This window comes from Sus scrofa, chromosome 13 (genome assembly GCF_054392235.1).
Source record: "Sus scrofa isolate SSC_HxYL_T2T_F1_AM1 chromosome 13, Sscrofa_HxYL_maternal_Yorkshire_Landrace_v2.0, whole genome shotgun sequence".
Classification (NCBI taxonomy): Eukaryota; Metazoa; Chordata; class Mammalia; order Artiodactyla; family Suidae; genus Sus; species Sus scrofa.
The window spans coordinates 101,222,653-101,240,099 of NC_139395.1; the positions used below are offsets into that span (position 1 = coordinate 101,222,653).

A 17,447-nucleotide genomic window follows, 5' to 3' on the forward strand; every position below is an offset into this window, starting at 1 on the left:
CTCAATAAAACTGTTAGAGAAAAAATAAAGTGCAATATTGCATTCTGCCTACCCCTTTTAGAGCTCTCTGAGCCTCTCTGGGTCTTATCACCTCCTCTCTTTAAACATCTGCTGATATTCATTTTATCTGTAAAATCTGAGTCCATGCATGTGTTTTAGATTTAGGAAAAAGTGAGGGAAGATGGTGAGAGAGAGAAAGATAAACACCCTAAGATATGCTGTGAGCCCTCAAAAAAAAAAAAAATTTTTTTTTTTTTGTCTTTTCTACCACTGCACCTGTGGCATATGGAGGTTCCCAGGCTAGGGGTCTAATCGGAGCTGCACCACAGTCTACACCACAGCCCCAGCAACATGGAAACGAGCCGTGTCTGCAACCTACACCACAACACCGAATCCTTAACCCACTGAGCAAGGCCAGGGATCGAACCCGCAAACTTATGGTTCCTAGTCAGATTCATTAACCACTGAGCCATGATGAGAACTCCAAAAAAAATTTTTTTAATATCTCTAGAGTGACTATTTTAGGGAAAATTCTGCCAATCCTAAAATAAATTACTAAACATTCTACTTCAGTTCTAATACTTGTAGTGGTATAAACACTCATAGTTTTTCGTTTTCTTTTATTATTTCTTCTCACAGAATATAATTTACTCAACACATTGAAGCTATAGCAAACTACCTTTGGCTATAATTTATATTACTGTTAAAAGGAAGCACCTAAAATTCTCATTATGTTTATATAATCATTAATTTTTCCTTGAAAAGATAACTCAGAAGAAAAAAAGTTTATACATTATATATGATAGTCAATAATGTACAGAAGTGCCAATTGAATTTTTCTGACTTCTTAATATCCTTAATATAAAGGATCTTATGGTACAGAATATCTGAGGAAATTAGTTCAGTACCATTTTACCCAATTCCTCTCAAATATTTAGGATTCCAACTATTTCTATTTTACTAAGTATTTCTATATTCTATTTTACTAAAACTGAAACAAATGCTAATGAACAAAGTACAGTATTAATTACAATGAAAAAGCTTTGTGTTATACACATATTGTAAGTAGATACATTATTCTGTATAGCTCAATCATAAGACATGGAAAATTAAGCCATTCTCATCCCTTCTGAACTACATAATAATTCAGGAAACAAATTAGAAGGCAGGAAATATGTAGCTATGACATTTATTAATATGTCAAGAGTCAATGTAACCATTTTAACATGCCTCCCTAATAAAAACAAAAATGTTACTGTTGTCAAACTACAAATGTAAACATTAACTATTCATGTTCTCTATAATATTATGGTTTTGAAGGAAGAAAATAAAGACAGTCATGTGAAAATGGGCCCTCCATTAAGCATTATTTATAAAAGGAATTTTTTTAAGGGAAATATACAATTTTTCTTTAAATATCCTGAAAAGAACTTTTTTAAAGAAAGAAAGTGAAAAAAAATCCCTCCAAATAGTTGGACATATCTTAAATGCCCATTTATACATAAAGACTGGAACCTTCCTCATCTCAGAAATCTCATAAAAAATTAAAGATTTCACGAGTTATTGATCAGTGTATTAGAACCCCTATGTGAATATGAAAATGATCAATATTTTTAAAAGGTTAGAGCCTAAAAGGCATTACATTTAGTTTTCAGAAATAAAACATTATAACTTTTCTACTTTTTACTTTTTACCTCAGTTTTATTTTCACAGATAATTAAGACTGGAAACCTCCCTCTTTTAGATTTCTCTTCACGCAGGCAGAGGTTATCCACCACCGCCACCCTGCCATCTGTTTTCTTCATTAAAAATAGCAGACATTTATGCTGGCAGCTTTGGAAGGTGCAGAAAACTGCTTATGCAGTTAGGCTGTTCCGGGCAGTCCCCAGCTACTAGGTGGTAGTGTTTTCCTGATACTTCTTTCACAATATCAAAATGTTTCCAAGGGTGATGTCATGTCATTGGCGAGAAACTTTTCCAACCAAATTTTTTTCTTTTTTTCTTTCTTTTTTTTTTTCAAGTCATCCAATTATTCAAGGTCATAGTGACCTAAACACTGAGGTTTATATGTACAAAATCAAAGTCCCTATTTTTACTGCAAATCAAATACATTTCAGAAATGACTTGTTTTCGTGGGCAAATTAGGTTATGTGCTCTTGTTATGTTTAATTTTTTTTTGGTATAAAAATACCACCGATTGCAGAGTTTCCATGGTGCCTGAGAGGAAAGGAACCTGACTAGTATCCATGAAGATGTGGGTTCAATCCCTGGCCCTCAGTGGGTTAAGGATATGGCATTGCCATGAGTTGTGGTGTAGGCTGCAGATGTGGCTTAGGTCTGGCATTGCCGTGCTTGTGATACAGGAACTTCCATACACCGCAGGTGTGGCCATCAAAAAAAAAATTCCAATTTCACAGTGATTGCCGTAAGTATATTATTTGATATTTAAAAAGAAAAAAGTATGGATTAAAATAAGCATCTTATTATGCGTTACTAACAATAAATAAGTTTCAAGGAAAAAAAGTAAAATTTCAAACCAGAAGTCATAGTTTCTATCTAAAAGCTGATTTATATCAAATTGTATCTGGACGAGCATGAAAATAATTATGTAGAATAAATACAAAAACGTTTCAAATAAAATGTTAATTAAAAAGCACAGAGTTGTTTATACATCATTATGAAAACAAATGAAAAATATGATTGCTCATAGATAAATACTACAAGAACATAATTCTGAAATCAACTATGAATTAAAATGACATAAGAGATAGTGGGGTTATAAGTCAATTGTTTTCCCTAATAGCATGAGATCTAGAGAAAGTAGCTAATGAAGAAATGAGCTCATCTTTCATACTTTGGTCTATAAACACATTATAATGATGTATCATTTACAGATTATGCATGTTTTTAAATTAAAAAAGCATAAATGTTAGCATTTTGTTCAATGTTATGGCTCAAAAACCAATGACATTATAACCATCCCTTATTAAATTAAAATAATAATTAAATGTTAAATTATAAAATATATAAAAATCATTTCATCTTCTGCAATGGTTAAATAAAAAGGGTATATCTAAAAAGAGTAATCTGGGTGGGATCAATACAGGGAAAGAGTAAGACATGGCGCTGACCTTCTTCCACAAACACATTTATAAAAACCACCTACATGTAGAACAATCAGCATAAAACATCTAATGAACACTGGCAGAAGACCGCAAACCTCCAAAAAGGGCAAGAAACCCTCCAAATAACTGGGTATAACAAAAGGGAAAAAAGAGATAGATTTAAAAAAAAAAAGAAGGAACCAGGAAGGGACTAGCACTCCTGAGAGGGAACTCTGAAAGAGGAAAGGAACCTGTACCCTGGGAAGTTACCTAATTGACAGGAAGATTAGCCAAGATGGAGGGACCTCAAAGACTCAGAGAAAAGTGTAACAGCCAGACTGAGAGAAAAGCAAAGAGACAGCAAGATAAACCATCAGCACCACAACACCTGGACACCATAGCCTGAAACATTTGGGCCAGGGCTGGGCTGCAGAGGTCAGTTCCAGGGAGGACTAGGGTTGGCTCTGTAGAGACAGCCTGATGGGCTAGGCAGCAGTATACCACAGGCTAGGGATGGAGTGCCACAGCCAGGGGAACCCAGGAAGAGGCTTGTGCCCGCAAGAGAAGCCATTACCACGATTACTGGGGAGAGTGAAAGGAGGAGGAGTGGAGAGACATAGGAACAGCCTTCTCTGTGCATCTGCTGGGTTCTCAGGGAGGGGGGTGTCTCTTGCACAGGCTATGGGTGGCAGGGTGCCTCTTGAGCAGGCTAAGTGTGGTAGGGCACCTCTGGCATGGACTAAGGGAAGTGAAGCACCTCTTGTATGGGCTATGGGTGGTGGAAGCAAACCACCACAGCTATCCCAGACTCCAGAGGTAGGCATTACCTGCCACAACTAGGGGTCCATAAACAAGCATCATCTTCAGCCCAAGTCACCTCAGAGGTCTGCATAGAGGAGGGCACTGAAATCAAGCACGACCATAGTTGCTCTCACTCCCCAGGGAATACACATGCCCTGCTGAAGCCAATGCCAAAAACTCTGGGAGATGCATACACCTGCCTGAGGGTCACTGCACTTACCAGGGCCCTTCACCAGGAGCAACCTGCACCACTTCCCCACAATTCATCACCACTGTCAAGGGCCTAGCAACCAGGCACTGGCTACTCGCCCTGCCCATTGCCTCCATCTCCCTGGAAACACATGCAGGCCACTTATCAGCACCCCTAATAAAGGGTATAACAGCCTGACACACAGAGAAAACAGAAAGCAAGCATCCAAACCAAAAACAGCCCTCAAGCAAAAAATAATGATGATGATAATAAAAATAATATAAGCCCTCACCAAATACCCAAAAGCACTCTCACATATAAATAGTCTTCCAAGACTACAGTAGTTGTTCCCCTAAGTACAGAGAATAAGAAAAGTATAAGCAAAATGAAGGTCAGGAACCCATTCCCAGTTAAAAGAACAGAATTCCCCTGAATGAGCAAAAAATGAAACAGATTTCTGCAGTCTCTCAGACACCAAGTTCAAAAGGAGAAAGTGAAAATATTGAAGGAATTAAGAGTGAATATGAAGAATTAAGAGCAAATACAAACAGTAATGCAGATTACTTTAGAAAGGAATTAGAAAATATAAGGAGAAGCCAAGAAAAATTTGAAAATTAATATGCAGAGATGCAATCTGAGTTAAAGGCTCTGAAGAACAGAATGAATAATGCAGAGGAATGAATTAGTGACTTGGAAGAGAGAATAATGGAAATCATGCAGTCAAGACAGCAGAAAGAAAACCAAATGAAAAACAATGAAAGAAATATGAGTGGTCTATAGGACAATATAAAGAGGGCCAATATATGCATAATAGGGATTCCAGAGGAGAAGAAAAAGAAAAGGTGATCGAAAATATATTTGAAGAAATTAGGGCTGAACTGAGAACTTTCCAAATCTAAAGGAAAAGTGAACAAAATACAGGAAGCAAAGAAGTCCACAAACAAGTCGAACCCCAATAGGCCCACACCAAGACATGTTATAATAAAAATGACAAAAAGTAAAGATAAGGAGAGGACTCTAAAAGTAGCAAGGGAAAAAAAAAGAGTTAATTATAAGGGAACCCCCATAAGGCTATCAGTTGATTTATCTACAGAAACACTATGGGCCAGAAGACAGTGGCAAGATATATTCAAACTTCTAACAGGGAAAAATCTGCAGCCTATAATACTCTACCCAGAAAGAATAGTGTTTAAAATAGAATGGGAAATAAAGAATTTCTCCAACAAACAAAAACTAAGAGTACAGCAATACTAAACCCATTCTAAAAGAAATACTGAAAGGTCTTCTATAAAAAAAAAAAAAAAAAAAAGAAGTTCGGAGTTCTCGTCATGGCTCATGGTTAACAAATCTGACTAGGAACCATGAGGTTTCAGGTTCAATCCCTGGCCTCACTCAGTGGGTTAAGGATCTGGTGTTGCCATGAGTTGTGGTATAGGTTGCAGACATGGCTCGGATCCCGCATTGCTCTGGCTGTGGCATAGGCCAGTGGCCACAGCTCTGATTAGACCCCTAGTCTGGGAACCTCGAAATGCTGTGGGTGTGTCCCTAGAAAATACAAAAAAAAAAAACAAAAAACAAAAAAAAAAAAGACGTAAAGAGTGAGAAGAAATAGGATGGAGGAAATCACAGTTGGAAAGAAAGTAATCACTTAAACAAGCCAGTATACAGAACTAAAAGAAAAAAAAAAAACTATTGTAAAAATGATGATAAACACAAAGAACAGCAAAAGAATAAACATGAATATATTAAAAAAGGACATCAAAGCCATAAAATGTGGGGAAGGAAAGTAAGAAAATATAGACTCTTTTTTCTTTTCCAGAAGGTGTTTGAGCCTATATGGCTATCAAGCTAAAGCAAGTAGATATAGGAGGTTAACATACTTGAAAAACAGGGAAACCACAAATTAAAACCAAACAACACATTTACAAAAACTAAAAAGAAGAGGACACAAGCATAAAATAAAAGGAAATCACTCAACCAAAAAAAGAAAGGAACAAAAGAGAACAAAGAATCAACTGGAAAACAAGGTTTAAAATGGCAATAAATAGATATTTATCAATAATTACCTGAAAAGACAATTAATAGACATAGAGTGGCAGACTGGATAAAAAAACAGGAGCCTACAATATGCTGTCTACAAGAGATTCACTTTAGGGCAAAGGACAAATATAAACTGAAAGCGAGAGCATGTAAAAATATACTGCATGCGAATGGAAAAGAGAGGAAAGCAGGAGTTGCAATACTTATATTAGACAAAACAGACTTTAAAATGAAGGCTATAAAGAAAGACAAAGAAGGACACTATTTAATGACAAAAGAATCCTTTCAAGAAGAGGATATTAACAATTATCAATATACATTCACCTAATATAGGACCACCCAAATACATACAACAAATACTAACAGATATAAAAAAAGAAATTGATGGAAATACAATAATAGTCAGAGACTTTAACATCCAACTCACATCAGTAGACAGATCCTCTAGACAGAAAATCAATATGACAAGAGAGATCCTAAATGACACAATAGAAAAGTTAGACTTAATTGGCATTTTCAGGACATTACATAAAAAAAAAATCAGAATATACATTCTTTTCAAGTACACATGGAAAATTCTCAAGTACAAACCACATACCAGGGAACAAAAATAACCTCAACAAATTTAAGAGTATAGAAATTATTTCAAGCATCTTTTCTGACCACAATGGCATGAAAATAGAAATCATTCATAGAAAAGAAATGAGAAAAAACTGACAACATGGAGACTAAACAACATGCTACTAAAAAACCAATGGGTCAATTAGAAAATCAAAAAAGAAATTAACAAATACTTTGAGACAAATAATAATGAAAACACAACCATTTCAAATCTATGGGATGCTGCAAAAGCAGTACTTAGAAGGAAGTTCATAGCCATACAATAGGCCTTCCTCAAAAAAGATGAAAAATCTCAAATCAACAACTTTAACCTACCACCTAAAAGAATTAGAAAAAGAAGGACAAACAAAACCTAAATTCAGCAGAAGGAAGGAAATCATAAAGATCAGAGAGTAATGGAGTTCCATTATGGCTCAGTGGTTAATGAACCCAACTGTGATCCATGAGGATGCAGGTTTGATCCCTGTCCTCACTGATGGGTTAAGGATCCAGTGTTGCCATGAGCTGTGGCGTAGGAGGCAGACTTGGCTCCAATCCCACGTTGCTGTGGCTGTGGCTGTGGCATAGGCCGGCAGCTGTAGCTCCAATTTGACCCCTACCCAGGGAACTTTCATATGCCACGGTGCTGCCATAAAAACAAAACAAAACAAAACAAACAAAAAAACAGAGAGGAAATCAATGAAATAGAGATTCAAAAAAACAACAGAAAAAAAAATCAATAAAACCAAGAGCTGGTTCTTTGAAAGGGTAAATAAAATTGATAAACCTCTAGCCATTCACCAAGAAGAAGAAAGAACCCAAATGAACAAATTAAGAAATGAAAAAGGAGAAATCTCAATGGATACTGCAGAAATACAAAAAATCTTAAGAGAATACTATGAACAATTATATGCCAACAAATTTGACAACCTAGAAGAAATGGGCCACTTTCTAGAGACATACAGCCTGCCAAATCTGAATCAAGAAGAAATAGATTAACCAAACAGACAAATCACCAGAATTGAAATTGAATATGTAATAAAAACACTCCCTACAAACAAAAGTCCGGGAACAGACGGGTTCATAGGTGAATTCTACCAAACATGCAAAGAACTTTTACCCATCCTTCTTAGACTTTTCCAAAAGATTAAAGAAGGAACAATCCCAAAGACATTCAATGAAGCACCATCACCCTAATACCAAAACCAGACAGAGATAGTACCAAAAAAGAAAATTATAGGCCAATATCTTTGATGGATATAGATGTAAATACTCTCAACAAAATTTTAGCCAACCAAATCCAACAACATACAATAAAGATCATACTCCACAGCCAAGTGGGATTCATCCCAAGTTCACAGGGATGGTTCAACTATGCAATTCAATCAACATCGTACACCACATTAACAAAAAATAAAAATAAAAAACCACATGATCATCTCAACAGATGCAGAAAAAGCATTTGACAAAATCCAACATGCATATGTGATAAAAAATCTTACCAAAGTGGGTATAGAAGGAACATACCTTAACATAATAAAAGCCATTGGTGACAACCCTACAGCCAATATAATACTTACTGAGAAAAGCTGAAAGCTTTCCTGCTAAAATCTGGAATAAGGAGGCCCATTCTCACCACTTTTATTCAATATAGTATTGGAAGTCTTAGCCATAGCAATTAGATAAACAAAAGAAATGAAAGGTAACCAAATTAGAAAAGAGGTAAAACTGTCACTGTATGCAGATGACATGATGCTATATATAGAAAACTTGAAGGACTCCATATAAAAACTATAGGAACTGATGAACGAATTTAGCAAAGTAGCAGGATACAAGATTAAACTCAGAAATCAGTTGTATTTCTCTATACTAACAATGAAATATTAGAAAAAGAATATAAAAATATAATACCTTTTAAAATTGCACCGCCAAAAATTAAATACCTAGGACTAAATCTGACCAAGGAGGTAAAAGGCTTATATGCTGAGAACTATAAAACATTAATCCAGGAAAGTAAGTAAGAGGATTCAACTAAATGGAAAGATAACCCATGCTCTTGGATTGGAATAATTAATATTGTTAAAATGGTCAAAACAATCTTCAGATTTAATGAAATCACTATCAAATTACCCATGATATTTTTCACAAAACTATAACAAACAATCCAAAAAATTATATGGAATGATAAAAGACCCAGAATTGTCAAAGCAATCCTGAGGAGAAGAAGAAAAAAAAAAAAAAACAAGCAGGATGCATAACTCTCTGAGACTTCAAACAATACTACAAAGCTACAGTAGTCAAGACAGTGTGGTACTGGTACCAAAACAGACATGCAGACCAATGGAACAGAATAGAGAACCCAGAAATAAACCCAGACACCTATGGTCAATTAAAATTCAACAAAGAAGACAATAATATAAAATGGGAAAAGTCTCTTCAACAAGTGGTGCTGGGAAAACTGGACAGCCACATGAAAATCAATGAAACTAGAACACACCCTCGGGCCATGCACAAAAATAAATTCAAAATGGCTTAAAGACTTAAAAATTAGACAAAACACCATAAACCGCTTAGAAGAGTACACAGGCAAAACATTCTCTGACATCAACCATACAAATGTTTTCTTAAGTCAGTCTCCTGAGGCAAAAGAAATAAAAACAAAAATAAACCAGTGGGACCTAATCAAATTTACAAGATTTTGCACAGCAAAGGAAACCATAAAAAATAAAAATTAAAAAAAAAAAAACAAAGACACCACCTATGGAATTTGTGAAAATAGCTGCAAGCACTGCAACCAACAAGGGCTTAATCTCCAAAATATACAAACAACTCATAGAACTCACCAGTAAAAAAACAAACAACCCAATTGAAAAATGGGCAGAAGAACTAAATAGACATTTCTTCAAAGAAGATATTCGGATGGCCAACAGGCATATGAAGAAAATCCTCAACATCACTAATTATTAGAAAAATGTAAATCAAAACTACAATGAGGTATAACCTTACACCAGTCAAAATAGCCATAGTTAACAAATCTACACATAACAAATGCTGGAGAGGGTGTAGGGAAAAGGGAACCCTCCTACACTGTTGGCGGGAATGTAAATTAGTACAACCACTAAAGAAAACAGTATGAGGTACCTCAGACAACTAAATATAGAACTACCATGTGATCCAGCAATCCCACTCCGGGGCATATATTCAGAAAAAAACTATAATTCAAAAACATACATGAACCCCTATATTCACTGCAGCACTAATCACAACAGCCAAGACATGGAAACAACCTAAATGCCCACTGACAGATGAATGGATGGAGAAGATATAGTGTATGTATACAATGGAATACTACCCAGCCATAAAAAAATAATGCCATTTGCAGCGACATGGATGGAACTATAGCGACATGGATGGGTCACTTTGCTGTACAGCAGAAATTGACAGAGCATTGTAAATCAACTATGGAAATAATTTTAAAAATAAAAGTTACAAAAAGTAAAACAGTAATCTACTTTCTTTCCTCATTATCCTGGAAAATGAGGATATTATTTAACAGGGGAAAACGGAATATTATTTAACTTTAACATATTATGAAATAAAGTATTAGCATTAGTTGAATGCTTATTTATATAATCCTTTGTCAAATTTTATGTTGTACCAGATATAATTTTTATAATAAAAATTACTCATTTCTGTTGCCAAATAGAATCATATGATCATATCAAAGAAAATGTAATAGGATCATTACACAGCTTGAAATGCCAGAAACAGTAATAGCCCGAACTGAAAAGGTTTATTGGAAACCTACAAATTTCTTAGTACACACAGGTCTTTTTTTTTTTTTTTTTTTTTTTTTTTTGTCTTTTTGCTATTTCTTTGGGCCGCTCCCGCAGCATATGGAGGTTCCCAGGCTAGGGGTCGAATCAAAGCTGTAGCTGCCAGCCTACCCAGAGCCACAGCAACGCGGGATCCGAGCCACGTCTGCAACCTACACCACAGCCCACGGCAACGCTGGATCCTTAACCCACTGAGCAAGGGCAGGGATCGGACCCTCAACCTCATGGTTCCTAGTCGGATCCGTTAACCACTGCGCCACGACGGGAACTCCAGGTCTTTCTAAATGATTAGGATTGCTGCTCCTTTTCCTATAAGAAGTCTTTTAATCACCTTTTAAAACTCCTGTTAGTATTATCCTGGGAATTTGGAAAAAATTGCAACGAAATCAATGAATAAGAGGCCTTACTCACAATAGCTAAATTCTTGGCACTATATTCCTTTCTGAAAGATAGTTAAATGTGATCAAAATATTATATTACCAAGGATAAACAGCACACTATTTAGTTATATATATCTAGTTATAAAAGTCCATTAATCTTTCTAGGGACAGTTACAGTGTCCAACAGCAATTTTATGAAGTTTTTGCCCTGTCAGAAAAAAATCCACCTCATCATTCCCAAGAATAATTCTAGGTCATGTGAATATTTATAGATTCTGACATTCGATTACAATTTATTATAGGCTACACATATGCTAGACTCTGGGCGAATAAAAAGTAAACAGGATATATATGATTTCTGTTTATTCCTAGGCTAAAGGCCCAATAAGAGAGAAAAACAAAAACAAAAACAAAAAGATAAATTCCACACACCTCCAGTGTGTGGTACTATCTTCTGTGATGGACAAAATTGTAGATATTATAAAAGCATGCAGGAGACTTGAAGAGTAAAGAGTAAGCTGATACATAAAGATGAACAGCACTTAGTAGATGGGTACAGCAAGTAGGAATTAGGGTCAGGGGACTTCAGAATGAGTGAAATGTGTGAACTGAGGACTTGGAAACAGAAGAAACAGAAAACTTTTATCAAGTTCAAAGTAACTAAGTATGGCAGGACCTGCCTACTTAGAGCAGTAGGCAGCATGTCAGTTTCATAAGCATGGCAGGAGCTGAGGGAGAAAGGAGGAGAGAGAATAGTTGAGAATGAGGGATGTGTATGTAGATATGGTGTCAAGAGCAGGGGAGCAGATGAGATGGTAGGTTGGGGACACCTAAACCAGAAGTGAAAAAAAAAAAAAAAAAAAGCCTTACAAAGCAAGTTGAGAATTTGGAACTCCATAATTAAGTCCTTAGAGTGAATTTCACAGGTAAGTAACCTATTTCATAAGTTTCTGCTTCAGCAGAATATTCTAGTTCCAGGTGCTCATGGGCAACTGCTACTGGTAGAAGGTTGCAGGTGACCTGAATTAAGGAAGTTGCTATTGATGCTGAAAAAAATTAGATAAAACATGCACAGGAGTTAGAAAGGATAGTTCTTAGATTGGGAGTGGGACATAACTAGAGCCAAAACAAAATTCAGGTTCTGGTTAATCAACTGGACGGAAGAGGAGACAGAGCTAAAGATCTTACGCTCCAGGTCTTATATGACACACAGATAAATCTAACAATTGGGTATTCAGACCCAGAGCTCAGAAAAGGTAGAAGCTATGGCAAAGATATGAAAATAATCTGTATTAGGAGATTCACTAACTTGGGAACAAAGCAGACTACCTAAGAATGGATATAGCTGGGAAAAGGAAGATGTTTCAGACAGATATCTGTAGAACACTTAACTAAAACAACACAAGAAGAGAATCAACTCCACTCCTGAACCCCTCTCCACACACATTTTTAAAATGTATAATACAAAAAGAAAGTGAAAGAAAGAGACTGAAGAGGAAAGGCCAAAAAAATAGTAGATAAACTAGTAGATTGTCATGGAAACAAAGAGAAGTATTTCACGTTGGACCAAGTATTTCACGTTCATCCAAATTTGATGAACATCATCAAATATGATCTTTGGATGAACGAGATATGAGGGCTGATGAGTCTCTACTACTCAGCAAAGATGTTGCAATAGACCCTGAGAGGGAGCCATTCCTGGGGTGATAGGAAGAGTAACAGTGGTGGCAGTTAATGGTCTCTAAAGAATGCAGTTGTGAAGGGGAGAGGAAAAGATAGGCAGGCTGGGAGGCAATGCAAATTGAGAAGGACATGGCAGCTTGTGTTGGCTCAGTTTTATTTTATAGGATGAGACAGACTTGAGGGTCTTTAAAATGCTGAAAAGAAGAAGAGAAGAGATCTGGGAAAACTGATAACAAGAGAAAACAAGAAGACCACATGGGAAGGCTTTGTAAGAGGGTTGGAATGGAATGAAAAGCAAGGTGAAAAGATTAACTGGAGGAGAAAGGGATCTACTTATTCCATTTTAATGGTGGAGAAGTAGCCTATGTGGGCTTTCCCTTGAATTTCTTCCAATGCATACAGCTTTACTGGAATTCAGACTGCTCACTCCTCTGAAACTGCAGACTCCACCTCCCCATCCTCTCTCCCCCTCAATGCAAATGTATCAATAATCACTCTTCCAGCAACTTATGAGTAAGCCAGACATTACCTTAGTATCTCAGAACGTTATTTTAAGCACAGTATTAATAAATATATATGCATATGTTTGTGTGTATATATCTTAACAATTCATGTTCCATTTTATTTGGGTATCAGCAATACAAATTTAATCTACAAATTTTGCAGTCAGTAACATTTTTGACCAGCTCAATTACACATATTTGAAAAACACATAAAATTCTATTAGTCAAATTGTCTTTGTCAACTATAATCCATCAACTTTGTTATAAAATAAGTGCAAGAGAAGCTTTCTGGCCATAGTTACACTCCAATGTTAACAGAGCTGTTAGAGTTCCTGTCATAGCGCAGTGGTTAACGAATCCGACTAGGAACCATGAGGTTGCAGGTTCAATCCCTACCCTTGCTCAGTGGGTTAACGATCTGGCGTTGCCGTGAGCTGTGGTGTACTACAGCTCTGATTGGACCCCTAGCCTGGGAACCTCCACATGCCACGGGAGCAGCCCAAGAAATGGCAAAAAGACAAAAAAAAAAAAAAAACAGAGCTGTTAATTTTTGTTTGTTTGTTTTTTGTTTTTTGTCTTTTTGCCATTTCTAGGGCCACTTCTGAGGCATATAGAGGTTCCCAGGCTAGGGGTCAAATCGGAGCTGTAGCCGCCGGCCTACACCAGAGCCACAGCAACGTGGGATCCGAGCCACATCTGCAACCTACACCACAGCTCACGGCAACACTGGATCCTTAACCCACTGAGCAAGGCCAGGGGTTGAACCCGCAACCTCATGGTTCCTAGTCGGATTTGTTAACCGCTGAGCCATGACAGGAACTCCCAGAGATGTTAATTTTGATGATGGTGACATAGCTGAAACAAAGGATCTCTTACAAACTTCAACATTGCTTATTCAGAGACAATACTCTGTACGAAGGAAACACGGCTCACTTCTCAAGTTAGCTATTATTATTAAACACTAAACTGAAATGTGTTACAGAATGGAAAGTTATCAATCTACTGAGGAAAAAAAAAAACATCGGTTTGATTAATGTAAATGAAACCAGATAATATACTGTGTAAAAGACGAAGATAGCAAAATTTTGGCACCAAAATAAAGCTTCTCAAAGATGGAGGGGGAAAAGATGGAGGGGAGGAGGAGGAAGAGAAGAAGGCATTCTACACATTGCTCCTGAATCTATCTCCAAGAAGTAAGGAAAGAGAAAAGTCACTGACTCACCTTGGTGGGTCCATTTCCATTAATCGCCACTGGTAATGTTTCATAAAATACATTCTTAGCTCGAGCTTTGCCATTTTCAAATTTCAAAACAACTTCATCTGGATTCAAAAGAAAAGACAGGTTTTTGTTTAAAATGCTTTCATATGTTTTCATATGTACATAGGTATGTTTTCATATGTATGAACATATTAATACATCTATCTACATATCTTGTTTTTGTTATAAAATTTATCATGCATACTATTCCATGTGCAATACTTCTAGAAATTTTGCCTATTCCACATCAGCAGACACCCAACATGAAAGATAACAGTGACACAGGTGAGGATTCTGAGCACCTCACTTTCTCCAACCAATGCCAACAAACTAGAGGTGCTGAGACACCAATGGGGTCTGGTGGGAGGAAGGCATCTTGGTAATTCTACCTCTGACTTTTGATATAATGTGATCCTGGATGTATTAAATTACTGTCTTTTTTCTTTTCTTTTTAGGGTCATATCTGCAGCATATGGAAGTTCCCGGGTTGGGGGTGGAATCAGAGCTGCAGCTGCCAGCCTACACCACAGTCACAGCAACACTGGATCTGAGCCATATCTGCGATCTATTCTGCTGCTTTCAGCAATGCTGGATCCTTAATCCACTGAGCAAGACCAGGGATCAAACCCACAACTTTGCAAACACTATGTCAGGTTCTTAACCCACTGAGCCACAGTGGGAACTCCTAAATTATTGTCTTAATGTATTCATCTGTAAAACGGGATCCTTGCCTGCTTTTCTAAGTTATTATGAAGAGAATAACAATATATATAAAGCAGATAGAAAACTGTTAGGCATAAGCTAGGTTTCTACCACTGGCCATCATTGATAGTATTTCCAGTTGAAAATCAGGCCTAATGTAAATTCCAGGAATATACAAGTCAGATGGGAGCAGAAACATTTTTTTGTTTCCAAGTTCCTTTCCTCACATTTCTTAAACACGCCAAGCTAAATGCCTTGCATTCTGAGAATCTTTTACTTGACTTGAAAAATTATATTGATTTGTGATATATTTTTAATTTGTACATTATTAATATATTAATATATTTCTATTTTTAACGTTATCAATTAATTAAATTTAATGTACTAACATATTTTTATCAAGATACATGTCTATCAGAAAAAACCCATAGGCATGCACACATGCAGAAGCACACGTGTGCATGCATGCAACACACACTCCACGGTGTAAATGCTTTGTTATCAGTTACCTTTAACCTAGGTTAAAATACTCTAATGCTCCTGAGTAATTCACAATATGAAGAGTTGATACTGAAAACTGTGTAGTTAAAAAGTGTAATAATTCGAAAACATCTACAGTGTCCAGATGTGAGATACTAAAGTCTAAATTACCTAAGGGCAGAAGCTCTTTTGTACTAATCTTAGGAAATGATTTTCCCTGAATGTATTTAACTATCTCAAGGTAAGCTTAAGTTCAATATTTTTTAAAAATTATAATATTTACACTTTATAGACCTTAGTAATGCCCCAAAATAAATATAGCAAAGAAAAGACAGTTGAAAACAAAGGTGTTCATTTATATACATAAGCAACCCAGTAATTTAGGAAGCATACCTACAGCTCCATTTAATGTCTGGAAAATTTTGCATTTGTGATCCAATGTGATGTTAAGAGCTTCCTAAAAATAAGAATGGAGATAATATTTAAAACGACAATAAAAATAGCAAACAACACACTATCATGTTAATATAGTTTATTGTTTTGGGGTATTTAAAGATCCTATACTTACTCATTCCAGTAATCTTCTTCAGGAAGACCCCTCTTATGTTAAGCTATGAGGTTGGGGATTATTATTACACAGCACAATATGCCTGACTGCTACAATAGGTTGATAAATAATCACCTAATCATTCAGATTCATCTGCTTAACAAATCTTATGATTCTCAATGGAGCAGTTTTTTAGCTACATTGCTCTGTCATAGTAATAATCCTAAAATTGTCTTTGCATGCTGTTATGGACTGAATGTTTGTGTCCTCTCAAAACTGACATCTTACAGCCATAACCCCACCCCTTCTCAGTGTCTCTCTCTCTCTCTCTCTCTCTCTCTCTCTCTCTCTCTCTCTCTCTCTCTCTCTCTACCATTTGGGGACACAGCAAGAAAGCAGCTGTCCTTTACAAGCCAGGAAGAGAGCTTTCACAAAAAACCAACCATTCTGGCACCCTGATCTCAGATTTCTAGCCTCCAGAACTGTGAGAAAATAAATTTTCATTGTTTAAGCCACCCAGTCTATGATATTCTATTATGGCAAACCAAGAAGACTAAGACACACGCTAATTAGATAAAATCTTATCTTCAGAGTGAAACTTAAACAAGATTTATGCAACTAAAAATATGACAAACCCAGCCTGAGATTTCAGAGGAAGCAGCCTAAAGCAAAAACTATTAGATAAGACAAAGAGCATTTTCAATTTGGAATTACACTAAGAAAAACAAGCTCAAGCTGCATGGGCCAGCAGTGATGACAAGAGTAGATTTCTCCTCCTGGATGAGAGGCCAAATCCTCAGGCTGGCTATATCAGGCACATAAGAGAGACAGTTAAAAAAAAAGAGAGAGAGAGAGAAAATACACACTTAAAAGAATAAAGTTTCTTAAGAAGTATCTGATGAAAATATTTAGATAACTGAAGTATTCATCTAAGAATCAGAATCAGCTATAGTTGCAAAACTCACTGCAAAATGTACTTCAAAAATGTTTCCTAATGACACACCCAGAAACATACAATTCAGTAAATTTTAGAAATATATTGCTTATATAGAGTAAACCTAGGAAATACTAACTTAACATTAGGTAAGCACATTAAAAATATTCTCAAATTAGAGAACTTTGAATTTACTTTTCTCCAACATTTCCTTTAATTCAATCTCAGGAATGTTGTGTTTAGGGTCTAGGGCAGGCTGCTATTGTCCCAACATTCATCCCCTTACTAAAAGAACTCAGATATTAGTAGGGCACATGTGCTTGAAATAAAGAACAAAACTCCTTTGTATCCTATGTGTAGCCAAATATATACGTTCTGGTCAAAGAAAA

General features: G+C 36.2%; 1 protein-coding gene across 12 annotated transcripts in view; it reads right to left on the reverse strand.

Annotated features, from left to right (window-relative positions):
* The window catches only part of PLOD2 (procollagen-lysine,2-oxoglutarate 5-dioxygenase 2), a 110,176-nt gene that overhangs the window by 35,502 nt on the left and 57,227 nt on the right, over window positions 1-17,447 (reverse strand). For all 12 annotated transcript variants that reach the window (XR_014824115.1, XR_014824114.1, XR_014824112.1 and 9 more), the window contains 2 exons: window positions 15,971-16,034; window positions 14,360-14,457 (listed from right to left, as the gene is read on the reverse strand). Coding sequence is in view for 6 of the 12 variants with exons in the window: in XM_084989997.1 (XP_084846123.1) it covers window positions 14,360-14,457; window positions 15,971-16,034 (162 nt within the window). In the remaining 6 variants the exon portion in view is untranslated. The remainder of the gene's footprint in view (window positions 1-14,359; window positions 14,458-15,970; window positions 16,035-17,447) is intronic.